Source organism: Eufriesea mexicana, unplaced genomic scaffold (genome assembly GCF_001483705.2).
Source record: "Eufriesea mexicana isolate 0111107269 unplaced genomic scaffold, ASM148370v2 scaffold395, whole genome shotgun sequence".
Lineage (NCBI taxonomy): Eukaryota > Metazoa > Arthropoda > Insecta > Hymenoptera > Apidae > Eufriesea > Eufriesea mexicana.
Window position 1 is genome coordinate 817088 of NW_016908583.1, and position 27949 is coordinate 845036.

The 27949-nt window shown below is 33.5% G+C and overlaps 1 protein-coding gene and 1 long non-coding RNA gene across 2 annotated transcripts; one reads left to right on the forward strand and one right to left on the reverse strand.

The window, feature by feature from the left end:
• Nucleotides 1-39: 39 nt before the first annotated feature.
• On the reverse strand, nt 40-27636 carry LOC108545333 (proton-coupled amino acid transporter-like protein CG1139). The gene is made up of 8 exons (XM_017896881.1): nt 27241-27636; nt 13725-13771; nt 13495-13620; nt 12119-12391; nt 11743-11827; nt 3522-3794; nt 2877-3231; nt 40-2020 (listed from the first exon to the last, which is right to left on the reverse strand). Exons 1-8 carry the CDS (start codon nt 27274-27276, stop codon nt 1779-1781), a joined length of 1437 nt encoding a protein of 478 aa, XP_017752370.1. The 5' UTR covers nt 27277-27636; the 3' UTR covers nt 40-1778.
• LOC108545335 (uncharacterized) lies at nt 5894-6952 on the forward strand. Its single transcript, XR_001890080.1, has 4 exons — nt 5894-6035; nt 6244-6536; nt 6652-6812; nt 6920-6952. It is a non-coding gene; the product is annotated as an uncharacterized LOC108545335 (long non-coding RNA).
• Nucleotides 27637-27949: the final 313 nt, after the last annotated feature.

A 27949-nucleotide genomic window follows, 5' to 3' on the forward strand; every position in this document is an offset into this window, starting at 1 on the left:
GAGTTGTGGATAATTTCTGTTCGAGTTTTGGTAATGATATCCTGGTTGAACAAGAAATCGGTAATATAATGGTACCACTTGATCTAAGATCTTGAATTCTTTCAATTTCTGTGTACATTTTTCTATTGTATTGACGTCCATGAAATGTCAAATGTTTGATTGAAAGTTATATCATGTGAGCTTCATCCATATTGTAGCCGTTCACTTTAAGATAGGATTTTGGTACAGTACATTACGGGGATTTTACGTTGGAAATATTGTGGTTCGGGAATCCTGATTCTCTTCTTACAGAATGAGCAATCATTCCGCAACTAGTCACAACAAAATTTATTCATGGCTACAACTGATAATATCCTTTGCGGTAAAATAAAGAAGTAAAACGAAATAATTTTTTTTCTTTTTACAATTCATACTAAACAATCTACGACATTAATTTATTAATTTATCGAGCAAGGAATATCGAGTACGCCTTGCGTTATTAATATAAAAAAGAACGTGTGTATTTTCGATTCAACTTACGCAAATAAATAATTTAGTAATTGTACTTAAAAACCGAGGGATTTTGTTTCTTCGCGATCATTATTTCCTATCTTTCGTTTTTTCTTATTTTATTTATTTATTTTTCTATGTTGTATCAAATTCCGCGATCTAATCCACCATATTCTTATTCTTTACGTACATCGTCTGTATCAAAATTTCAAAATGATATTGAAATATCATTCCTTGTTCCTTTAATTAATCGATTCCAATTGTCTTAGAAACAATTTCGATTCATGACTCCTTTTGTCCAGAACAAAAAGACCATGTCGGAATGATATTTCCATAAAACACATTTTTGTAAGTCGCATTGGACAAACAAGAGTCTTGAATAAAAAATGAAATGGTGTTGCAAGCAGAGATTCCCCATCATCGAGAACACATTTCATTTTTCAGTCATCAATTTTAAGCTTAGACGAGAATTGTAATGGTTAGAACACATCGACTCGATCACAATCATGTTAATCACTAAATAATCGCTAACCGCTTAACGTACAAGCTCGTGTCTCACACAGAAACATGGCCGACTTACGGGAATATTATATCTAATTGCACAGGTCACAATTTCTACCAATGCTATGTTTAAATAAACTCTTTGAACTTTTAAAATAATTAATACATACAGCAGATCTATGCTGAAAGCCTTCGTAATTGCCAACAATTAGTTATTTTCTGCAGTTACCGACTGTCGGTCAAAGAAGAATTTATGTACGTTAAGAGGTTAATGGTCGAACTACAGATCAGTCTGCCTTCATAAATAAACGATTTAATCGCGAATTATCCTGTAACGGATCGAATCGAAATATTTCTTGCATGCATGAATGAAATTTCATCCACCACACTGTTTCGAAAACATGGTAGCAACAATAAAAACAGTTCATCGTTAGGCGAAAACATTCGAATCTATCGTATGATAAAACGCATCTCGAACGCTGTTCGTCCTATTTTCGTTCTTTTGCTTCAAACATTTGTTTCACGCGATCAACGCATATTGAAAAAAAAAAGAACATACATCTGTCGATAATATGGAAGATATTCATATGAATGATATCAAACGCAGCTCAACTAGATCGTCTGTTTCATTGAACAGCTAACGTATCACACTGTTACACTTTTCTCTTCTCGAGGACAATTCTTCAATTTATTTCTTCTCCTCCTTTCTTCTTTTCCTTCTTCTTTCTTATCGTTTCGATAGTCTCTTCATCAACCTTCTGGGGCAAAACACCTCCAGGATACATAGTTCAAAGGGATGCAATGATGTCACGAAGACTCGTGTAGGTTCCTACTACAAGACCAAGGAATGCGAAGAGAATCAGAGACATATTCTTCGCTAACATTAAGGACTTCTCTGTAGAATCACACACGTTCCAGAACGTGCAGATTTGGATGATTGCCGGGAATGCCAGCCCCAAGCCGGAAAGACACAGAGCACCAAACAAAGATATGAAGAGATCTAATTTGGGAATTGCCACAGCTAACAAGACTGAAAAGTTGAAAAAAAAGTAGTTTCAAACATCATTATCTATTCAAAATTATACTGTTATTGTGTTTATAATAATTAAAATATATGTTATTTAGAAAATTTATTAAAGTAGAATGCAGTAGAAATTAATCTTTTAGTGGATCATAACTACAATCAGATTAAACTTGAAGAGTTTATGGACTTATATTTTTATACCTCATATCAGATTCAATGAAATGGTACTACTATATAGTGGAATAACCAGGGACAAGTAAAACAGAAATAACGAAATAAAACTTTCAGTGAGTTAGAGTTAGATTCGATTAAGTCTCTACAATAATTAGTCAGAGTCAGAAGGGATCAGATCATAGATCAGGGAGAATTTAAAGCGGTTATGTTTGTGCAATGGTTGGTTCTAACCAGTTTGAATCAAAGATATGTAAGCTTCTGCAACAATTAGAGCCAGGAAGAACAAGGCCTTAAGGTTCACAAAGAATTACAGTTCCTTTTCAATTAATTCTATCTAAATCTAAGGACAATGGCCCTATTGAAACGATGTAATATCAGAAATCAAGAAACCTTCCATGAATTGTAATTAGTAATCAAATATATTTTACAGGATTTTTCCGCTACTTTCACAAGAACATTTCCAAGTCTCTTTCAAGGAAAATTCCAAGTTTAACCGCATAAAGGATATCCACTTACGATTGACGTCAAAGTCAATGAGGAAATGTTGTTCGGTATCACACAAAGAACGGTATTTTGGTACTTCAGCAATACACCATATAAGTAATCGATGCTGTATTAACAGCGGCCATTGTTCGACCTGACTTGAATTGACGTCACGGCGGGTGAAGGACTCTGGACGTTCACTTACATGTGAGAAGGACAAGGCAAGTCCTCACTACGTATTCCCATAACAACTTATGGGAATTCTTCTCCAGATTTGGAGCGATATACTCGTTCCAGGCAATATCAATTACCACGTAGCACTGGATAGGATGAGTGAAGAAAATGGCTATGGCTAGCAAAATCTGAACACTCTGGGCCAGAACCAATGGTTCGCCCAAGCTGAAGGTGATGCTACCCTCGAGGCTGCTGCCATAACGAATGTAGCCGAAGAAACCCATCGCTGTGTAGAGGACAACAATCACGCCCATTCCTATGTTCAAGACACCAAAGGTCCTCATGAACGTCCTTGGTTTCTTCATTTCGTTCTCTAATGGCATAATCTGTAATTGGATTAAGAATAATCGGGTTAAAATATGGTCCAAAATCGGTGATATCACGAATTTAAGAAATTTGAAATCTTAAATTTTCAAATTTTTAAACTTCTGCCTTCCCAATTTCTCAAATTTTTCAAATTTCTGAATTTTTAAATTTGAAATTTACAATTAATAAATCGACAAACTTTCGAATATTCAAATTTTCTATAATTTGATAATCATCATGACGAAAGGAACGTTAATTTAATGCCATAATTGAAAAAGTGAAATTTCATTTACTTTTCAAAATTACTCACCACGCCAATGGCCTCGAGAGCGAATAGCACAGTGCCAAAATAAAGAGGGAAGTTCTCAACATTTCCGACCACTTCGCGGTTCTCAAATGACAAAGGTTCCCTAAAGATGTAATATAATATTATACCGAAACTAGCGAACGTAATACAGTTAGCAACTGTTGAGCATGGCGCCAAGAATTTTAGGTTCTTGATCCAATTGACCAAGATCAGAGGTAGCAAGATTGCCAGCATATACAATTTGATATCGATTTTTGAAACATACGTTTCCAAAGCCTGAAAACAAAAAAAACCACACTCATTATTCAAACATACCCTAAATATCGATTCTGATATAATAGTTTAAAGATACAACAAAAATCAATTCGGTATCACTAAAAATAACATCAGGGCCGAAGTTGCAAATCTCATTTATATAAATATACATTTCGCAATATTCGAAACCTCTTTATTGTTCATATAAAAACCATATAAAAGTACAATTTTATTAATATATACTTTCCTAAACAATAATCTACTCTTTCACTGTCAACCAAGTATGTCGATTCGTGTCTTGATACATATCCAAAACTTGCTACCAGCCAATATGGCAACCCTATTCGTTCGGATTATTAATTGCACATTTCACAATGTTTAAATGCATTTAAAAAAATGTATAATCAAATTGTATCTCGTATCTTTTAACGCCAGAACTACCGATCTATAATGTGTACCTAAATACAGAGCACATAATTGATTTGCCAAGTTTTTGCCTGTCGCCCTACTCTACACGGAAGAGCCATCGTAATTGTTTTGTGTTTTATGCGACAAAGAGCAATTCTGTCAGCTGAATAGCGTTAAATGATCGTTATCGGTTCGGCAAGTAGCCGATATGGGCCGATGTTACGTTTCGTATTCAAGGGCGACCGGAAATGAGCTGCGACTTGGTTCTTAACACGTACCATTTACCATCGGCTCAACCTTCGCATTACGTAACAAGACCGTGACGTAACGAATTGCATTTGTAGCATATTTTTGCTGCGAACCATCGAGCACCCGCACAATTTCCTCGATTCCGGGGATTCCATCCAAAAAAAAGTTTCCTTGGAACAGTTCCATGACGTAAATGATATCGAGAAACGCGCACCTTATATTCATCGATCTCTTGGTCCAAACCACCATTGACTTTCCGTATGTCGAAGGGCGACCTCTGGGGAGCACACTTTCGGGTTCAATTGTCATACTAATAATTCTCGTGACTAAAACTAGAATTCTCGTGACGTTTTAATTGATAAAATTGGAATGATAGAATGCTGGAACCTTCTTTGAAACTGAGACAGGAAAATTAGGTTATGAATATATTTAAGAAATTTTTAATGTTTAACGTATATAAAACATACAGAATAATTTTTATCTTATCTAAGAAGATGAATATTAATTTCACACGTGAATATTAAGAATTACATTTTCCTTTTGCACAGATTAAACGTTCAAAAAGGAAAAAGGAATGGTGACATGGATATCAGAAAATAAATCTCTACACCTTTTTATATTTTCCCGAAATTATTTCTGGCATGATTTATAGCGCTTCGTGAGCGACTTGCATAAGCACGTAGTGTGTATTCTCGTAAAAAAGAAGAAATACATTTGGTGTGCACGCGGCTTAACGCGTGCGAATACCAGTGATTTCGTTGATGAACTATATAAATCTAGAATCTTATAACGTTTTTCACGATCTTGATTTTTATTGAGATCACGATAATTATGCGTCGTTGTACAGATGACGGAAGAACGTGACTGTCGTACCTTATCGAACAACGTGTTTACGTGCTCGCGTGGTAATACGTGAAATTCTAACGATAGAATAAGCGTAATAGCAGAACAAATGTACCTACTGTTGCACGTGGAATGTGTAGCAAATGTAATGCCACGTTGAACATAGTAATGCTAGAGAGGTAATGGTACAGTGAATGTACCGATCGCTGTGAACGTATTACTATGTTGGAAACAGTGATCGAATAGAGGTAATATCGTGTTGGATGTAATGTGATTATGGTAACAGCATATGGAAAGGAATAACGTGATATATGCTGCTATTTTGACAAAGATGACAGAGTAGAACGTTGAATATGATAGTACTATGAACGTAGTACCACGTTAAATATACGGATGTCAGATGTAAGTATTTCATTATAGGTAGGTTACTATGTTAGATATATTACCTCGGAAAAGAAAAGAACATCGGGAATAGGACATAAAATTTAAAAGAAGTTGAAATAAACAAAGTAAATATTTCACTGTAAGCGGATTAGTATTTACGTCTTGGTTATGTTAAATGTAGCAATAATGAAAATAAAAATTTCCCTATATGTAGATTACCACGTTAGGTACTAAAATTGAAAAAACATAATAAAGATTGGAATGAAGGAAAATAAATGAATAGTTTGTCACATTGAAGATAAAACGCATATTGCTACATTAAGCGTAGTAACATCAAAAATAAGTGGTGTCACTATAAATAAACTACTACGTCACAAGGTAAATAATAATACGTCGAACATATACTACTACTCTCGACCGGTTATTAGAATTTTTATTCACCAAAAAAGATGTTTTACAAGTTACTTTGCTTAATGGAATACAAAAGAATTTTCTGGTTACAAAACGAAAGTTACGAGATATTGCTGGTTTTCAATATGAAACGATGCACCAATACGCTAATCTTCGATTTGATCTCATGACAAAGATCCTCGTTGCTGCTAACGACTGAGAGAAAAAGAAAACACCGGATTGAAACGCCACCTCTATCATGTAGATCGCCTTGAGGAGCTCCATGTTAGTTTGTGTTTTCTTTTGGCACGACAACTTCGTGACCGTGGCGAATAATTTTTACTATTCCACAATATCGATACAGGATTTACGATTAAAGAAACGGAGTACCTTAATCGTGTAACAAAGGAATTTGATAAAAGCACAAGGACTTTGAAATTCTTGTTCATCATTGAAGAAACTAATTCGATTGATTCGACGATTGTTTAGGTTAGGTGACAACAGTTCGATATCACTTTACGAATTATACGTACAATGAATCTTTTGCTAATATTGTTATTAATTTCGTAATAATACTACTAATTAATTCTCTTTAATTTAATAGATTTTTTACGATTGTTCCCCAGGATAACAAAGTGCTAACCTCACCCTTCCAGAGACACTTAATTTTTATGACATACATAATACATGTAAACTTTCGATTCCAAATAATCAAAATACAGCATGTAAACATATCTGTGTTATTTCTCAACATTTTTTAACAAGGTTTGTACAGTTGTAAGACTTAAATACGCTCTTACGAATAAATTAATTACTTTAAAATTATATTTATCTCCACCTAAAAATAATCTGAAAGACAAATTTATTTTTAGTACCTAAAAACGAGGCTTCTTAATGCATCAGGCAAATTGAATTAATTACGTTTAAATAAATGTTTGCAAGTAAAATGTTCAAGAAGATAAACAAAATTTAAACTACATAAAGATTGCAAAGAAGATTAGCAAGAAGAAAATTAAAAGAAAAATTGATTATATTTGTTTGATAGTATCGTAAAACGAGATGTTTTTAAATGAAACAAGAAAAGTATCGTTTGTTATGAACAGTACGGCGGAAAATGATACATTTTTCTCGAATGATTAGCAACATGTGGAATACATATGATTAGATAACGAGACATTATTTTTCTATTTTGTTCTTGACATTTTGATTTTGAGATTTTAATTTAAAAGTAGATTTTGATATCAAGAAACAATTGACCGCATGTTTTCCCTGAGGTTTCAAATATTGGCAAAACCGGTTCGATTTCATTTCGAGAGCTCGAACCAACATGTTCTACCGCCAAAAAAATCACATTCGACTTCTCGAATCGAGGGAACTACACCTTATTTCCTGTCGCAGCCAGACTAAACCGATTCCGATCGGTTAATGTGCGTTGCATAACAGATCGAAGTAGTATTGCTCTAAATCGATCCTGTCAGCATAGAACTTCCGTTTAGAGTGGAGTTCTTTACCTCTGTTCATTCTATAATATTTATTATATAAATTTCAAACCTTAATCAATTGTATCCGAAATCGACAAATGAAATATACTACTTTTATTTAAAAACACACTACTCATTATATTTAAAAATTTTCCTATACTTTCAAATAATAATTAATAAATTGACTCAAATTCATTCCTAACCTAACTCAAACCAAAGCCAAATATATACCTACAGGACGTTCATTATTAAACTATTGTAAACCTCATCATCTATAAAACTAAATAAGAACTAGAGAGTTCAAGTTTTCAATTCAAACATAACCAAGAAAATTTCAATAAAATTATACAAACAAATTTGCGCAAACTTCATCAAACTGTTCTCGACAAAACGATTCTGCGTTCCCTTTGTCGCGTTTTCAAAATGACACACGAGGAACAAACCGGTGCCATAATCCTGTTCACAGCCGGTATCCGTGAATCGATTTTTCGAGCGGAATTCCATCGACAGGCGACTCGTTTGGAAACTGGACGTCGAGAGACGGTGGCGTGTCGATTTCGCCGAGTAGTAGAACGCTTGCTGCTAGCGTACTACGCAATGTAATGGATATTTAGTGGCGTTACGACACATGTTATTACAGCAAGTGGCTAGAACGTGGATGAAACGATCAGCGCTATTCGCAAAAACCTGAATCCCGCGGGCGGTCGCGCGTGAAAGAGCGAATTGATCCTCGCGGTGAACGTGGCTCTCACCTAAGAAAGAGGACCATGACCTATGCTTCGAACAATGTTACTTGACGTACGAGTAGTGGACTTCAGAATTTTCGTTCAGGTGAACGAACACCTGTTGATCCGGCTCGATTTTATTACCGGTGTGTGTCGCAGAGGGAAAGGATTGTTAGGACCGCAAGGTTATACGTGGGAATATTATATCGGTGAGAAGTGTGTATCCGTGATGAAGTTGTGTATGTCGAAATTATGTCGTCAAACTAATATTTGTACGATTGTGGTGAAATTGGAATATCGTGTATAACGATATCCAAGGTAGTAGGAGCAATTTCATCGAAATAATGTCGAAATGGAAGAATCGAGGGTTTCAGAGAATTCGTGAATTAGGTTACTTAATATTTAAGTACCCAATTTCAACGTGTAGCCATGGGTATTGATAATTTCCGTCGTGTAAATTACGGAATAAAGAAAGACATAACCTTTATTGGTTAGGGTGGTTTTTCTCAAATGTTTATTAGTCACGACCCCCTTTTAATGAAATGCCATATGATCTGCGACTCTCCTTCTTTTCTAACCTCTAAAAGGTAAAAGTAACATATTAACTTTACACCATAATTAATATAAACAATACCTAACCTAAACTTAACCTAACATGATGTTTACATTGACAGACTAATTGAACATCACTGGAACCTTCTTCCTGGTGATATTTCATACTTCAATCGAGGGTCGACTAACTTTTTTTGAATATTAAAACCGAAGGTACTATTTACAATCACCTTGATCATGTCAGTAGCGTGAATTCCGGTGCTGTCATCGAATGAGGCTAACGAACCTCGACGGATTAGCAAACGACTCGATTGAAATTTTCATTTCGTTCCCGGACGTGAGAAGAATTCCTTCGAACGGATGCAACGAGGCTAGCAGGCATCGAAACGGAATCTAACCCAGACGACCTTTTTTCGAAGATTTATGACAGGTCAAATGAGTCCTTCCGATTCACGTTACAGCGGCATCTTTATACGAGCGAACGTGGTGAATCCACAAATGCTTCGTAACGTTTACTGTGCAGAACTTACGAGTTTGCACTCGGAATGGCATGGAAGCAAGGGAGATAATCTCTTCGCTCCATCTGACTCAACACCTGATACTCTTGAAATTCATACCGCTGACGTAGTAAGAAAATAAATTACATCGACACTTTCTTTATCTTTTGTTAAATAGTTAAGGCAGATTTTATGTCTACGTCAGGCCTGTAGCATTTTATTTCATTTGTAGTCTTTTTCCAGATATGTCCTGTTCACTTTCCTCGTTGAAATGTCCCCTAACAACATGACATTTCTATAACACGGATTTGCACTAACACAGGTGGAGAATTAAAAAATCTCTATATTACACGGTATTCCTACATCACAGTATTATCCTATTTTTACCATTGTGTTAGGAAAGGAGGATCTATACCATGGCCAATCAAGCCCGCATTCCTTTTATGTACATTCGAGTTCTACACAGTAATTATTGTTACGCAATTACCGTGTTCGATTACTCTTTGAGAATCCTTACTATCGAGTAATTCGTCTTCGTGTAAATATAAAGGCAATAAATCTATTTTATTTACATATTTACGAGCGTTATGAAAATTCCACGGATAAACGTTAATGTTGAATATAAGAATTCCGATATTTCAAAGATGTTAGAGATACGTAAGTCTCTATACGTAAGATCCATAATTTTTTTCTTTTTACAAAGAAGAATTCAAAACTATACAACTGCGCAATTTTCTAGATGAACCAAGAGATTACATCCTCTTTAATGAAAAGAAAGATAAGATATTCTGAAGATATACGTTTAAAATATGTTGATATTAAAACTTTTTAATTAATTGAAGTAACATTCGAAAACGTGTCAAAAGGATACATAAAAATATTTAAACGAGTTTAGATTGTCTGAAAATATTACTTGCAAAACTTGTCTTGACCCCAAAGTTCTTCAAATTCGACATAATATTAAGAATTACGAATTAAAGGAAATAAAGGACAAGTATTTGCAAAACAAATTAGAAACCACATCAGAACTAAAAGAACCTTCACGAAGATCACTCCAAATACCAAAACGAAATAGCCCTGATGCCAAAACAGGTATCTGAACAACTGAAAATACTTGGGGATTCCTTCTCTGTAACTTCACGGTCAACGCTATCATTCGTCATCGTTTACAAAAGTAATTTTAACCAAGAAGCTTGGAATATTAATCGCAGTGTAGGTAGAACGAATAGTAAGAGAAACTCATATTAAAAAAATTGTTGCAACAAAAATTTATAGACAAAGTGATGGAAGAGTGTAAAGCATTCGCATGGCATAAATCATTTTACCAAAACACTTGCAGTTTTATTATTAAAAAAAGAGAACCAGAGAAGGAAGAAATACACCAACATACCAAAGATAAAAAGCTTGCAAAGAGGAAGTGTACGCACGAACGCCATTTAACTAAGTAGTAACTTCACGGTCAACGCCATCGTTTGTCATCGTTCACAGAAACCTCGAGCTTCTTCCTGATTCTCGCAACGACGACTGAAACGGGCGTCGCGTCGTGTCCTCATAAATAAAAACTCGGCTTCATCCTGCCGTCTGGCGTGATGTCAACGAACCAGAACTGTGTATTATCACCTTGACTCGAGTCTCATTGCGACGTACGACCGTCTAATCGTCTATTCCTCGCGGCGTGTTTCCCTGACCTACATGCTTCTTTTTCTCTGCCTACACGTTTACACGTCTCTGGTCGCACCGCTTGAGAGCGGGATTCCTCGCGGTAAAAGCTGGATCAGCGCGAGTAACAGGAGTAGCGAAATCTCGTGAGTCACTTCAGACGGCGTTGGCGAAAGAAACTTGGAGAATGGAGGATAATGAAACAGGTGATGTCACTGGTTAATTGTTAGGTTTAGATCGAGAGTTCTTGCGGTGATCTTCGTATAGAAAGGTGGGATTTTGATGACTTCGGCTGGAATACTGATTGGATTTAGTTCATATTAATGGAGTTCTGATGAAAATTAACTAGTAACAGTTGAATCTTAATTAGATTCAGTCGAGATGGGTTTAGTTGACTTTAGCAAAATCTTGATTTGGTTCAGCTGAATTGAATTTAGTTCGTATTAAGCAAATTCTCTAACTGAGTTTTGATGGGAGTTAACTGACATCACTTGAATCCTAATTAGATTCAATTGAATTAAGTTTAGTTGACTTTAGCAGAACCTTTATTTGGCTCGGCTCTTTCTTACCTTATCTTCCATTTGATAAAGATATTACTATAAATTTTTCAATTGAAACCTTTACGTCGAAATTGCGATTCTTTTGACTTTGATCTGTTTAGATACATATATCTGTATAGATATATCTGTTGCACGAGATTATTCTCTTATTAATTGGAAAGCTTGGTCATCGATGTTAGCATTGAAAATTCTAACGGGGTTTGATTGATAATTGTACTAACCTTCTGTAAATTCTCAGCGACGAATATGGTATAGACACAGCAAGTTCCCATCTGATATACCATGAGGAATAGGTTTATCGTGTGGCTGCAAACATTTTCCTCGATTGAAATTTTTGCAAGGTTCGCATTATGAGAAGAAAATTTACTAGACCTTACGTTATTTAATATTTGATAAAATAATATTTCCCCTAAAAAATTTCCCATTGAAATCTTTCATTCTACAGATAATTATAATACATTACAAGTCGCAACAATTTCAAAAATAGCTATTTTGAATATCGTTTAAGTTAATAATATGTTTTATGCGTCGTGTTTTAACTTATTCGAGATATCTCGAAAATATAAAATATCTTGCGAACGTGAATTAAATACTCACACTGACGCTCTTGCGAATCGTCTGAGTGGAACTGGTCCCACTGACAGTGCTGCTTCCGCTGTCGCAGGGTAACTTAACGAAGGCACCCTCTTCCTCTTGCAGAGCTCATATTCCGAGCTGACAAGTATCCGTATGCAATAAGTACAGAACAGACCTATAATTATGGTCGCCACTATGCCAATACCGTATCCAGAATGATGAAAAGCTCTTGGCATCGCGAGGATTCCGGTTCCCAAGCTGCCTTTCAGCAGATGTAGCAATGTCTCCAGACTCCTGTAACACGTAATATTGTTTCCCAATTACTTTCATGAAAATTAATTGAAAGAAAGAAAAATTAAGAACTGATAATTAAGAAAAATTAAAAACTAATAAATTATTGAAAAGAAAAAATGAAGAAATCCTTTGAAAATAAAAAAATAAAAAGAAAGAATAAAGAAAATTTGTAGATATGTAATTTAGAAAGGTGTCAGACAAATAGGAATAGAGAAAGATCTTGGGTAATAGATCATAAAAAGAGGTTTAAAACAAAAACAATGAAGAAAAGAGAAAAAGGAAGGGAAAAATACGTGAAAGAGAAAGGACACCTTAAATCCTTGCACTTACGGATCGAATAATGCATCAAATCTAGAGTCTACAAAAATTTACACGTTTTTAATTAGCAATCAATAGCAGTGGTAAAAGTTATATTAATAATGCATTACAGCCTGTAATATATTAATACCTATATCAAATTTCATATTATCAAGGCAGTCTTTAAACTATTCACTGAAACTAATACTCGCGTTTCACGCGCAATTAAAGCTCTATAATCCTTATAATTTTATATAATATAAACGATTATATAATCTAAATGTCCTCTATGAAAATCACTATCTAAAGATCAGCAAGGAAATCTACGAGATATTTTCAAGAGACCTGAATAAAATCAGACCACGTATCTGTATCAACTATTTTCCACTGGCTTAGGTTCTAACGTAAAGCAACCGGCGGCCTTTTTCCATTCGCGTCTAACCAGCATTTCGGATCCACTTCCTCGAGGGCAATCTTATTCTTCCGCTTCATGACTAATCGCCGCAACAAATTACCGGGTAATTTGTATCTGGAGAAACGCGGTCGGAATAAACGAAACGTCGTTTCGCATGCGTGCGGCGTTCAACATTATGCAAATGCTCGCGATTGCATTAACCGACCGAACCGATATCGATTTACGCTCTTTCCTCTCCCTCGTTCTGCCTCTTCGCGATCGATCGACCGTGTGGATTTGTCTTGGAAAGGCTAAAAAAGGTAAGAATATGAGGAATGAATGGGAACAAATGTCAAAGGAATCAGCTGACCGCGTATACAGATAAAAATAAGAGAAGTCGATTGATACCCACGTGGTTGGATGGGCGACCACCCTGTGATCATAAGGATTGTAGTCTTCTTCGTACTCCTGAACGCTCTTCTTCTTGTCCTCTAGTTCCAGCACGTAGATGTTGGACTTGTTGTTGGCTGGATCGTAACTGGAATAATTCAGAGTAGTTTGAATAGTTCGGATTGGATTGATCGGTGAGTAGTTTTATGAGAGCTTTAAGGAACGAGGGGAAAGGTGATATCATAAACCTACCCATTTTGCTTGCTCTTGGAGGACCATCTTTTGGCGTCTAAGGCATCCTGGAATTAGAAGAAAGCTTGTATGAGGTATGGATTCTGCAATTGATAGCAGAAATATAAGCTTAGAAGTTTCGAATAGAGAGAACCTTCCTTTGAGTCAATTAAACTATTAATGATCAAATCTTCATCTAACGCGAATTTCAAATAAATCTATGAACAATAAAAGCGTATAGAAAATCATTCTCTTAGCCAATCTCGGTCCTGAAATGAAGCTCAGTACGAAGATCAGATTACATCCATCAAATTAAAGGAACTACATCGAAATTAATCACAAGTATTTCGAGAAAAAATAATTCCTATTCGAAAATTCGTATAAGAATGAGACTAAACTCTTACATTCTTATCTTCAAACGAAAATGTTAGATTATTAAAAGCTTTGCCTAGTTCCATCCTACGACTATCATTGAACTGGGTGTCTCTGTGACACCCATCCTCTCCTCTGTATTCTGCTTCTACACCATTCCAAACAAATTGCTTATCCAGACAATTGGCCACCGCGAAACAAATGTGCTGTCAACGAGAATTACGTGTTCACAGTCGATAAAAATCGGCAAACGACGCCTTCCGGTGCTAGCTTTTGCAATCCGGACACGGATTTGCGTGGATTTTTGCGTGGAATCTGCGTCGATTCGTAATTCACGGTCCATCGCGATGAATAACGATCGTACGAAACGATGATAACCACGAACGTGACTTTTATACGTGACAAAATGACCAAGTTTAATATTCTTCGACGGCGAACCATATCAATCTGCATGACTTCGTGTTTAGTCTGCCTTCGTTGAATACGCGATGAGTCCCGCGATGATACCTTTTCTTCTTTTTCTCCCTTTTTTCTTTCTTTTCGCTGCGAAAGCAGTATCTCACAAAGACGTTTACGACGAATAAATTTGATTTCCCTCGCCGGAATACGTACTATTAGCGCTCTGTAATACGATTTTAAGAATCGATGAACGTTCCTCGAATGATTTATAGTTTGTGACAGATATAAATTATATCCAACCTAGAATAAAAATGTAGTAATAAAGATTAGTGTGCTGATAGCGGAAGGTATTCACTTATCTTTTGAAATAAAATCGGAGTGAAGTATGGAATGTCTGTTGCTTGAATGATTAAGAGTAATGTCGGCTGCGAAGAAAATACGAAGTATCATAAAATGAGAATGGCGTTAATCCTTCTGGTTTATGTAAGAAATACAAGTTATTCGTCTTAACAATATCCTAAGATGCTTGATAATTTTTTGAAACTAAATCTTGTAACGTGTACGTGAATATAATACATAAATAATTAAAGCAATAGAAATAAGAATCGATATAAGTATTGTACTATTTTAATTGATATCTCGATAGAAGTTAAGTTAATTTATCCCATATTAATTAATCCCATAAACAGGGACACACTTCCTGTAAATGTGAAAGTTAGAAATTTGAAACGGGAGATTTTGACTGACTTTGTAATCTTAGTTTGAAAAACAATGGAAGTCATCTAAGATCCTAGAAAATTAAGTTTGGAAAATAAGATTCTTTTAAATTTTAGACTCCAAGACACCAGAACTTTGTTATTTGTGGAAATTTTATACGAATATTGCAGAATTTTCGTACATATTATATATCCACCCGTAGGCTATATACACTTCATTATTGAAACAATTAATTATCGAAGGAGAAAAAATGGAATCGTTATCATAAATTATCGTCACGATCGTTATTCCAAAAATATTATTTCAATATGTTAGTTTGATTCACAGTGGTTACTTGAAAAAACCAACAGAACATTTTCGTTGGAATTAGTATGGATCCTTCAGACTGTCGATAAACAACCGATATTATGAAACAACGAGACACGTATTACTACAATACATTCCGAATATAAAATACAAGAAGCACGATAAGAGGATGTGAAGGATAAAGCGTGAAGTAATAAAAGTTGTAATAATATTGTTGTATAAAATGTTCTGGACCATTGAGAGGAAATATCAGTCTTGTCGTCTATTATGTTATAATATTTTCCACACACGCCTAAATGCTTCCATTATTGGAAAGATATCTTATAAATCAAATCGTATATCAAACATAAACGAAGCTCAGATTTTTTCTTTAAGATATCATAATCTACTTAGAGTAATATATTACATCACTGTTATTTTTTACTTTTACTTTGCGGATTAATCGGAGCTTAGTTTATCTAAAAAACAAAGAAAAATATGTTTTCTACGCAGCAAATCTAACGATCATGTGTTTATTGTATCATAGACTTTTCAAAAAAGTGTGAAGAAATCTTGTTCGTCTTTTAAATCCTAGGATCGTCGAAAAATTTCGAAATGAGCTTCTAATCCAAATCTCAGACTCCGACAAGACTATTCCATGCAAATCACTGCTGGAAGCTACCTCAAGGTTACTACACGTGTTGAGTTATGTTTCAATCATGCGCTGCCGCTTGCAAGAATGAATTATTATAAAAGAACATTGTATATGGCACAAAACTATGTTGCTATACGTAAATCGAAATGATCCATCAACGTTGACAGATCGAGAAGATCGTGAAGAATGATTCACCGTACAACGCCGATAGTTCATGGGGTTTTAGGTGGTATGAAAGGGTCTTGGATCACCTATCAAACAAAATTGTTTCTATGAATAAATATAGCGATACTCGATATTGTTTCAATTCCTACGTTATGCAATAATTAATCACTGCGTCAGACAGTATAATATATCTTCTTTAATAGTAGAAAATTAATACGAGATGAGTAATATTTCGCATGTCTTACTCCCTCATACTCACATATGCAAGTACATTTTTCCTACCATTTCAATTTCCTATCCTTAAAAAATTTCTGTTCCAACCTCTTTTCCATTCTGGATCATTCTAAATTATCTCAGACGTGCTTTACGGTACCTAGGATGTATCCTCGAAGGCTAGATTTGTAGTGAATTTTCCAAAAACATATGAAAAAGAAAAAGCGAAAAATTAGCAACGACATTAATAGAGCACCTAAAGATACGTTTTTATATACTAATAAGTTGAAATATTTTCCAAGATTACTTCTAAAATTCCAAGGTAGTCTAAAACTCTTGCACAACACTGTGCAAAAAGACCATAAACGTTAGATAACATTATTTATAACGGCGACACTGTTTATTGAGTCACCACCGATAAATCTGCAAATGAAAGGAATACCTAAAGGTTCATTTACATAAGACAGTACATAGAAACGACTTGTAAAAGTATTTATAAACTAATTGCTGTAAAGTCAATAACTTAGACGGCTTAAGACTTTTACACCGAACTGTTCACATACAGATGCATGAACATATGGTATAGCATAAGCACGATCGAGAGAATCAAACGGGTCTCATGAGCTCATGCAAGTAAGTATTTCTGGATTCCACAAGTGGCCGCCTTTCGCGGGCTTCTTGATGGAATTTTCCATTTACACCAATTGATCGATGGGACCATATCAAAATATCGTGATTTCATGGCACGTTATCATTCATAAGATAAAGAAAATAACCAGACATCCCATGTTTGTTACAAACATGGAATTTTTTTCAATTTTGCATTTTTTCTTTTCCTTCGTCAATATCCTTTGTACTTTTTAATATTTCAACTTTTTCCCTTTTCCTTTATGTAACTTCTTGCGAACTGTTCCTTTGATATGTTCAGACGTATCTCTTGGTATTTACTTCTTTGAACTTCTCGAATTCGTCAGTAACTACTCTGTTATATTCCTTTATCTTCTTGACAGCTCTTTTATATCTTTTCTTCCATCCCATTTTCCTTAAAATTCTCTTTTCGTTATTCCGTTTGTTATTTTCTTCCCAATTATTCGTTAAAATAATATGTCCCTATGTTATCAAACTTCTGCTTAATTAAAATATATATATTTATTTTCGAACGAATCTAACAAATTACAGAAATTTCACAAAAATCTTACGCACCTTACGTTGCAAACTTTTTAATCAATAAAAAAGATGTAATTAATTGATGAACATCGACCAAATAGATAAGCATCTCTATTAACTTGCTTATACATTGTACTACGCTCTGATTAACGTAGTGAATATCAAGAAGCTATAATGTTAACAGATTTATAATCGATAATATGCCTCGTAATAAATCAAATTACTCGCCAATAGATTTTATCAAGCTTTTCATTGGAAGTACAATAAAATTTTTCACGTTAAGCTTGTTACAGTAAAGTACAACAAAAATTACGTATAATCTTGATAATTAGTAAAGTCTAGGATCGACGTTCTAAGTAGCAAGATTGCTGTCATGTTTTATGGACCTATTAACTGGAAAAATGATTTAACTAGTCTTTGAGATTATCAACGTTAGTTTATCAACGTTAGAGATTATAACTATATATAAACTGATCTTGCAGTAAATTAAAATTATTGATTAATTTAATTGATTGATAATAAATAACTGTCGAATAAAATAAATTAAAATAAATAACAAATATAATATTACATTCATGTTTATAAAGACTAAAATAATGAATTAAAAAGAAATTACGATTGACTCAGCTCATCGATTAAAATTAGTAAAACGGATAAAACTTCGTGTCTTGCTTGTAATTGCTCTTTTCACGAATCATTACGTATACTTGACACACAATTAACTTAGATGACGAAACAGGTGTTGTAATATCCGCATACAAGTGACTGGAATGATATAATAAAATTTTATTTCCAACAGTAATATATAGATGGCATTGTTATCGCGTATAAGATAATTTTATTCAAATTTATACTTTCTTAAATACCATAGCATTTTTTTAAGAAATATTAAGAAGTCGCGACAATAATTTCTAAAGAGATTGAGAAAAATTTAATAAGATTTTTACTTTTAGATTACTACGTCGATCCTTCAATATCTTTTCTTCTTGTAAAATACGTCTAACAAGAGAAATAAATCTAGGTTAAGTTAACAGTGCAGGGAATTTTATTCTTCGTAGTTATTCTTTGATTGCCAGACAGAGGATACTATCGCATCACTGGGAATATAGAGGACAACCACGTGTGTCTGACCAAGAATCGTCATATTCACTGATCCGCTGACAAAAGAAGCATATATAGCGCCACTCTCGGAGTCTAATGAAACTTCGTATGCATACAAAAGATATATACAAATACCGTAAAAAATATAGCGATATTTAATGATATTTAATGACATTTAATGAAGTAAACGGTAGTACTATGTATACGTTAACGATTATAAATATTTAAAACAGTTCGATATATACACGAATTTTATCAAGATAGCAAGGATACCTATAACTACTAACATTTATAACCAATCATTCCAGAATGATGAAAATTATTTGATTAAAATCAAGTTTTACGTATTTAAACCGTTAAATGCCATGGAAGTGTTATCTTCAGGAAAATATAAACTAGACTCCTATTAACATAAGCCTGCTGATTCTATCACCCATCGATGATGCGATATCCATTCGCAATATGAATAATGACAACGACATCGCGAAGGAATTCGAAACAGATATTGCTCTTCAAGGTACATGTTATTTAAACGATGTAAGTATAAGCTATCGTATTTATGAAAAAATACATATTAATTTCAAATGTACAGAGAATGAATGAACAAATTACAAGTAGATTGATACCTAACCTATATGGTAATATGATTCACGTTTCACGTCGACAATTAACGATTTCCAATGTTAGTTCAGCGTCATTGAGAACTGTTAATCATGGACATGGCACGAATGAAGTTATCATTATTCGCACATCGACAACAAAAGTACGTAGTCACTGACCCATTTTTAATAAGAATATTCATCTCTTGAATTTTTCATTTAATATGTTCGTGGAGCGTGTTGACATTTTTATCGAACATTTTTCTATCCTTATCGCAGATTCTCTCAGAACTCACCATGATAAGAAAATCGAGTATTGAGGATCATTTTCTGAAACGTTAACAATTTAAGCAAGTTGTTTAAGATCAATTTCAACGTCCGTCAAATTGATAAACATCTATGATCATCGCAATTACGCCACAATTATATGGATAATTGACTCGAGAGAAAAAAGAAAAAAAAAAGATCTGCTTGGAAAATTTTTCCTCATCACTTACCCGATGATTATGCACATACCTTTAATCTGGAAGATCGCAAATTACTCGGCAATTTGCACATACGAATCAAGAGAAATTCAATATTATTGCTTCAATAAACATAATGCCAGACCAAACTTTCAAAACAATTTGTCTTGGTGCCCGTGAAAATATGCTAATTTCGAGGTTGTTCCGTAAAGATGTTTTTTTCCTTTTTGAAGATGTTATGGTATGCAAGCAATTCACACTTCGTATTTGTAAAAATGTAAGATGCGACGATAAGATATTGTTTGATTAATAGGCGATGTCATCTTGATGATGAAAATTTTGTATCAAGTTTGATAGACTTTGATATTATCATATCTGCAATATCAATTTTGCAATATCATAGTATTTACTATACAATATGCAACTTAAGTATAAAATAGAACGAAAAACAAAAATTCTCAATTATGAAATTATAAATTAACAACTAACAAAATTGAAATGATTAATTAAAGTTGCAAAATAATATTAACATACCGCTGTTGTTATATCATCATACAAAATTAATCTTAAATATTCGACCATCTACTATTATATTTGTGTAACAACATAAACTTAGTACCGTGAAAGTAAGATACCATTTTTAAGCAAAAAGATCGCACCCACTGTTACATTTTTGATGAAGAAAGAATCCTAAAATATAATGTCAGTTTGTTCATATGTTTTTGCACAATAATAAAGTAACGAAATACTAAACGAATAGTGAAGTAACTTACTTGACAAGCATATCTAATCGTCCTGCATTAGTTTCACTGCCCCACATCATCGAATCATCGTATTTTCTTTTCACGTACCAAACAAAAGAAAGAGAAACGACACACCAAGAAAATAGCGAAAACTATTACTCGACATGTTTCTAGTTAGCATCTAGTTTGACGATCAGATTAATCACAGATAGTCTGACTCGCAATCAATAATTAAAGTCTATCTAATCAAAATGAGTGAACGAAACTCAATTACCATGTTATCATCATCTTCAGCCGGAAATCATTTGACCGTGGTATAATATTGCATATTAAATACTTTGTTAAATTTCGATCAATCTTTCTTTTCGTATGACAGCTGACAATTAACAGGGAATAGTGAATGAATAAATCGCATAAGTCTTTAATTCCTGTTTTTTCACTTAAAAGAGTCGAACGCTGGGCTGATACTGCGTCGCTATTATCAGTATGTTCAAACAATGCACTTTTTCGTTTTATTGTTATAAGCGCTTACTATTGACAGGATTAATTTTAATCTTCGTCTTTGATTTTCATTTTCGTAACAGAAGCAAAATTTTATCAGAAGAAAGGAATTAATTTTACAAAGTAGCTTTTAATGAATAATTGAAAAGATGCTGATACCGATTTTCTGGTTTCGATACAGATTCGTAACACAACCATAGTATTGAAGATGTGGATCAAACGTGGATAATCAAGGCAACTTGAAAATGTTAATTTTTGGATAAGGAAGTATTAAGTTTGATGATTCGATCATCCATCACGACGAGGATCAAGCTCTTAAGCAATATGAAAATTAGAAGTCTGTAAAGAAATGGTTGAATAATTTGAGAAAAAATCGTTAAGGAAAGACGTGTGTCAGAGATCAAATACCATGGTAATTATTTAAAATGATTTTCGAATTAATTAACATTTGTTAAAATAAATCTATAAATCGAGCTTTGGAAGAGATATCGATAATTAAATTTTTGTTGCTTTCAGAAACTTGAACCCAAAAAGCAATGAAGTCTTAAAAAATAAAACTGAATTATTTTAAAAATAAGTAAATTAAGTTTACATGAACTACAGTCAATGTTAGTCACTCAACAAATGGACGAAAAATGGAATACATGTTAAGTGAACTGTTCTAGAGCACGGTATGTCGATTAATCTCCCCGCCAATCTAATCTACTGACGTATGTCAACGCGAGATCAAAAAAGATTCAAAAGCTTCCATGATCAGAAATTTCTATAGCACCAGGAAGAAAAGAATCCTTCGTGTTTCAAATTAATCACCATCACGAAGACATTGAGGACTATCGACCTCTTTTGAAAGTTCTTCGAAATCTTTTACAAAAAGAGAGAGGTATGGCGTCATTGGGTAATACGTCGCGTTAAAACTGACACATTACGCCAGTTTTAAGGAGATTAGCAAGAAACACGAGAGGAGGACATTCAGCAATTTAGCACTGGCTAATCAGCGTGATACGAGTCGACCGGAAGTCTTATTAGAACAATCCTCCATACAGTTTTACATTTGGACTTCTTGAAATTTGCTGGATAAGGAAGAAAGAACAAACTTTTTCAATATGAAAGTGTAGCATAAAGTTCAACTCGCAATAGGAAAACCTTCGCAAACTAATGGTCACCTTCGGTCGAATAGATTAGAACGTGGTATCATCGGGTGAATCACCTTTTCTTTTTACACAATTTAAAACTCTAATGGATTTTCGTCGTAAAACATTGTTTTCCACGTATCCATGATAGGCTAATTTCTCATCCACGCGAACTTTGTCACGGACTATGCAGACATCGTTGCAGATTTCTGTTGAATCGTTGCCGACTAACGATTGGGAAATTAACGTGATTGTATGAACTTCGTTGTTCATGATGCTTTTGAAATTCGATATTCTCTTTCAAGATAGTTTTGAGGATTCTCTGAAATTTAGTAGTTGATTTAATATAATACTATCAAGCATTAGATAAAATAACATATTTCAAGAATGATTGCAAATAGAATAGTTCAATTTTTGTAACGTTAAAAAAGTCCTATCCCTTAGAATTTAGTATCATTTTTAATGTAAAATATTAGGTAAAGTGATGAATTTTTAAAGTTTTACACGTTTAAATTCTTAAAGTACTCCAAGAAATTTTTAATATTTTTCAAACCTAAGAAATGTAATTTTATATGAGATAAAATAAATTCAAGTTAATTTATAATGCCTTCCAATTAGTTCGTCCTCAAGTTAACTGACTATCTAAGAAAAACTCTATCGATCGCATCTGTTGTAAATAACGAACTGTAGGCACATCGGGAAAACTCGTGAACTTATTGGCCAACTAAATAGAAAGTTATTTCACGGTTGCTGATCGACCGATTGCACCGTTCCTTTTTTAGAAAAACGTGATGAAACTAGTCGCGTTTATTCCTCATTAATTTTTACACCAATTTATAATGTTTTAAAACTACATCTACATTCAAGAGAAATTGCAAACGAGACAGTGCTCTAAGTTGAAAATCATAATTGTTGCTTATTATTGTAATTATTACATTGTAATAGAATGCGATAATGATAGCAATTACTTTAGTATAAGCAAGTTTATACCTTCTATTTGACACTTTGTAATAAAAAGTTACTAAAATTTCAAAGAAATGTAGGTAAAAATTAACTGATAATGATGGTTGTTCCACTACTCTTACTAAATGGTATAATATATGTTACTTAATATTCAAGGTAAAATAGTATCAAACAGATAATGGAATATGATTGTGAATTTTCAATTAATTTTTCATTATTAATTTTCCAATTTTCAAATTTACAAACTTTTGATACAATTTTTTTAATCTTGAACTCGAATCTTTCAATCTCTTAAAATATTGGATTCTGAATTTTATTACATTTAATCCGCTAGTTAAATACACTCCATATACACTACCTAATACCACGCTTACTGTCACTAAATCTACTATTTAGTATGCTGTTTGATACGTTAACTAACACACTAACTCCCTGTTAATTTATTACCTAATATACTACCCACGCTAATAACTACGTATTTACCTAATCACAGAATCAACATTTGCGTTAAAACAATCCTTCCTTTTCCACAAAACGGCATAGCTAACCAAGAATCACGCAACAATTAACAAATATATATTAAAATAGAAAATCAACTTATGATAATAGTAGTATGACCTAAATATTCGAATGTATTAACACCTTATTATAATATGGCAAAAATCATAATACCACTAAATATATGCGCATAGATAGGCGAATCTCATAAATTTCGTAGTTCTTATCACATACAGATATTAATTCCTTTTATTTACACGAAATTTCTCGATTATTGAACACATGAAAATATGAAGAAATTTTGAAACACGAGGACATTACTTCTAAGTACGTGTTCCATTATCATGTAACTATTTTAATCCTCTTTCTCCTTTTTATCACTGAAAAAGTAAACATAAATATCTTTTACAAATAAAATTCCTTAGGCATTGAATAATACATCTTTTTGTAATACTAGGAATATGGTGTAAGAATTATCTGTTAAAAAATAAAAATGATTAGTCGATTACCGTCGATTCATTCAAAAACTTGTGGAATATTTCTAAATTTCAACCATGAATATAAATCATTAAGAACAAATCTCGTACAGGTTAGGAAATATATACGCAATAGTTTGATTCTCATTGGACGACAGAAAATTTCAGTAATTCAAGTTCTATAACGACTTTAATATCAATGACTAAGTCGTACGCGAAATAAATAGACCTTCAAGCTCTTCAAATAACTTTACTGCTTTTGGCGATACTTCGGTATTCGTGGACCTTAGTTGATATTATAGTTACTACGCGAGTATCTACGCGAATGACTTTATTATTATCATTAGTCAATGTTTTTTATATCAGTTGAAAGGTTGATAAACATATTGTTTATTATTTCTATCATTCGACTCTTAGATACGTAAAACTAGATATAGTTACCAGAAGAATCACTTAAATATCCTTTCATTAGATATACATATGTATGTACGTTGATCAAAATTAAATTTCCCTTTGAAACTTTGTTTCATTAATTCAAACGATGTTTCAGAGCTTTTTAAAGACTTTTAAAAAGAAACAATTATTACACATCACATAGTGACCTCTACAATGTGGTAGCCGATGGTTAATTGGAATATTGGAGCGCGAAAATTTGAAAAGTGTTAGCACAACTGTTACCTTCAACGGAATATTTCCTAAAAAAGTTCCATTCAAACGATGGCTTAGTTCAAATCACTATCAGGTAATATGATCTATGAAAACAAGGCGAGAACAGTCAGAATGACGGGACTAAGCAATCAGTATAACAAACATTTGATATCACGGCCAGCATTGTTATTGAGGGCAATAATTTCTTTTCTCTCTTTTTTTTTTAGTGATACTGTACTAAGGTAGATTCCTGAAGAACAGTACCCATGTTTCTTTGTATCTTTTGGAGGAGTCTCTTTTTGTCGAATCGCTTCAAGGAAAACAACACGTCGAGTGCGTACACAATTTGTTTAAGTGGCTTGTTATAAATCAGATTGAATAAGCAAAATTCAATGATACGAAATAACAAGATAATGACACTAATTAATCCGCGGGTTAACCTCAATTTTGGTACATGGATGGAATTTTCAATATTTTAACAGAAAGAAAGGTAAGAATTAGGAAATTTGTAAATTATTGATTTTTTAATATCCCGATCTATCGATTTCTCAAATTATCAAACTCTCAATAATACAATCTCTCAATCTTACTATATTACATGGCTCCAATCTTTCAAATCAATTTCTCGCATTTCAAACATTAGAACTTACATTCTTGTTTGTCATTAGATATGAATTATCTAGATCTTCAGTTATCAGAATATTATTTCTCGGGGAATTTAAATTCAAATATCATAAACTGTAAACTGTCAATCCGCTTAATTGTTTATATCGATACTCAAATCTGGAATATCAACACCGGAATTATCGATTCCTATTATAAATCACCTGGCCCATGTGTGCAACAATGTAATGACCTCTGTTTGGATAACGTTCACTGATATGTTTACCGAATTACCGAATATTCTTTTATCAGTATCAGGTTAACGATTAATTGTGATAACGCGTATTCTTAAAAATTAGATCAATGTGCCTAAGCATTCAATATAAATAAATAATATATACTTTATTTTTGCCTATATTTAATCAAATTTCATTTCCATAGAATTCAAAGGAAGTAGGTGAAAGTAACCTAAGTAAAAATTTCTTGACAATACCATTTATCATTATAGAAGAATTATACCAATGTCATTGTGAAATCAAGTAGAAATTAATTTTTCTTATTCACGAACTTTGAATATAACAAATCATAGAAAAAACTGAAAGTCACAAAAACTGGAACAAGAGTCGCACGGTGATAATGACAATACGAAGGACACACAGTTTCACTGACCATTCAAGAGAAGCGGTTCACTTTTTCTATTGAATTTCACATCCTAATGACGCAAATCTCGGTAAAAAAAAAAAACTTGCCGAGAAGTCGATCCGATTTCGAACATGAAAAACTTGGCCCGATTTAAATCACGAATCGCCCGTGCGTCGTAAGCATTAATGTCACGTGGTACGTAGTTCCGGTTAATATTATCTTTTGAGAATTTTTCGTTCAGATGCGGACTTTCCCTTATACACGATATTCGAGGTTGATCAAGCAACGACGATCGCAAAACCATCGAACGACATAAATGTTCCCACAAAAATTCAAAGGAAAAATAATAACCTTACAACCAACGAGAATATAACTGTAAACTAACAATTAACCGACATCGGTCGAAATTGTGATCGAGTCAATATTGATGTTCTGATCGATTGGTCACCGTTTCTCTAATTCGATTGTTCTAAGATATAGGTTAAACAAAATTCGGTTACATTCGCAATTGACTCCAGAATTGTACAATAAAAGATTTGGATCAAAATACCGTAACTTTGAACTGTTTTTGTAAATGGAAAAAAACATTTACATTTCTGTATATAAGAAGAATTTTACTGATAAATTGTGACTTGAATGTCACCTTCCTTCTGAAATATCTATGTATTTAGGTTGAGAATTTTAATAAATATATATAATCTTTGAAATTATGCTGTAAAACATATAAAATAATTCAGTAAATTTATTTTCTTTTGCAGATCAGTTCGAGTACTTTATAAACGACAGAAGGCAAATAAGTTTTATCTTAAAAAAGTTTATTCTAATTCGATATGCTTTTTCTGAGAAAATAGTTGCTAGTAAGGCAAAAAAGAAATAAACCTGAAGTACGCTATTTGTAATGATACATCATACAGTTATCCGGTAGTTTGATCGGTAAAATAGAAACAACCTCCATGTAGAATAAAGTTTCTCAAACAAAACTCGAAGTAACGGACAAGAACAAAATATAATCGCATTAAAGGTAATTATGGCTTGTTTATACCACTATCAATACAGTTGAATATTAATAAATTTTTCTCAAATAATCTCTGTGTTATGGACAACAAACAAAGAATACAGAAGTGAAAACATCGTGTGCAAGAAGAGTAAATAAAAACAGTAAGAGTAAAGTAAATTATATTTACAATGTCACTTACCGTACTTGAAGTAAATCCTAAATTATCGTGTGACATCCTGACAGGTCACTTCTATACACACTAAGGAACAAAGTAGGAAATAGACAAAAAGGAATAAAGAATTCACCTGGAAGCGGTGCGTCAAAAAGAAAAGATATAAAAGAGTTGCGCGGCGCAAGCACGGAACAAGGTTAAGGTAAATGAGAACGCGAAGCAGCGAAAGATGCGAAAAAGGACAACCGGTTTCAGTTTGTTATGGTACGATGCATTATTGTGTTGCGACAGGTACGGCCGCCGCAACTCGACTGATCAGGGTTCGCGCCAAGTATTATTTATATAGCATCATACCACACACACGACAAACCGCACTCGTTGCCATTTCGTTTGCTGGTCACTCACGACATGATTCGGACGAGCAACGATGCGGTCGAGTACCTTACGAAGTCTACTCAACACCGGGATCTAAGTGAGACGAGCTGGTTTACCTCAAAAACATTTTACCTTTCGTAACTCTCTGCTGTACATATGTGACAACATTTTATATGATCGAAGAATATCTTTGTTATTGGCGCCAATTTTCCGATCGGTAACAAACCACACAACCAATCAGCAGAAACTAAAGAATTTATTATAGATTCAAGTCCGTTTATATAAAAATGAATCAGAAATATTTTCCTAAGAAACTTCTTAAACATAATGTTGTCATACTTTTGACTTTTTAATTAATCTC

What these genes read in the sequence shown, in the direction of transcription:
- LOC108545333 (XM_017896881.1), bottom strand. Translation starts at nt 27,276, where the DNA reads ATGTCACACGATAATTTAGGATTTACTTCAAGTACG. An exon ending in TCCAAGAGCAAGCAAAATGG is followed by an intron (nt 13,621 to 13,724) that starts GTAGGTTTATGA and finishes GAATTATTCCAG; the next exon opens with TTACGATCCAGCCAACAACA. An exon ending in CGATTCGCAAGAGCGTCAGT is followed by an intron (nt 11,828 to 12,118) that starts GTGAGTATTTAA and finishes AAATGTTTGCAG; the next exon opens with CCACACGATAAACCTATTCC.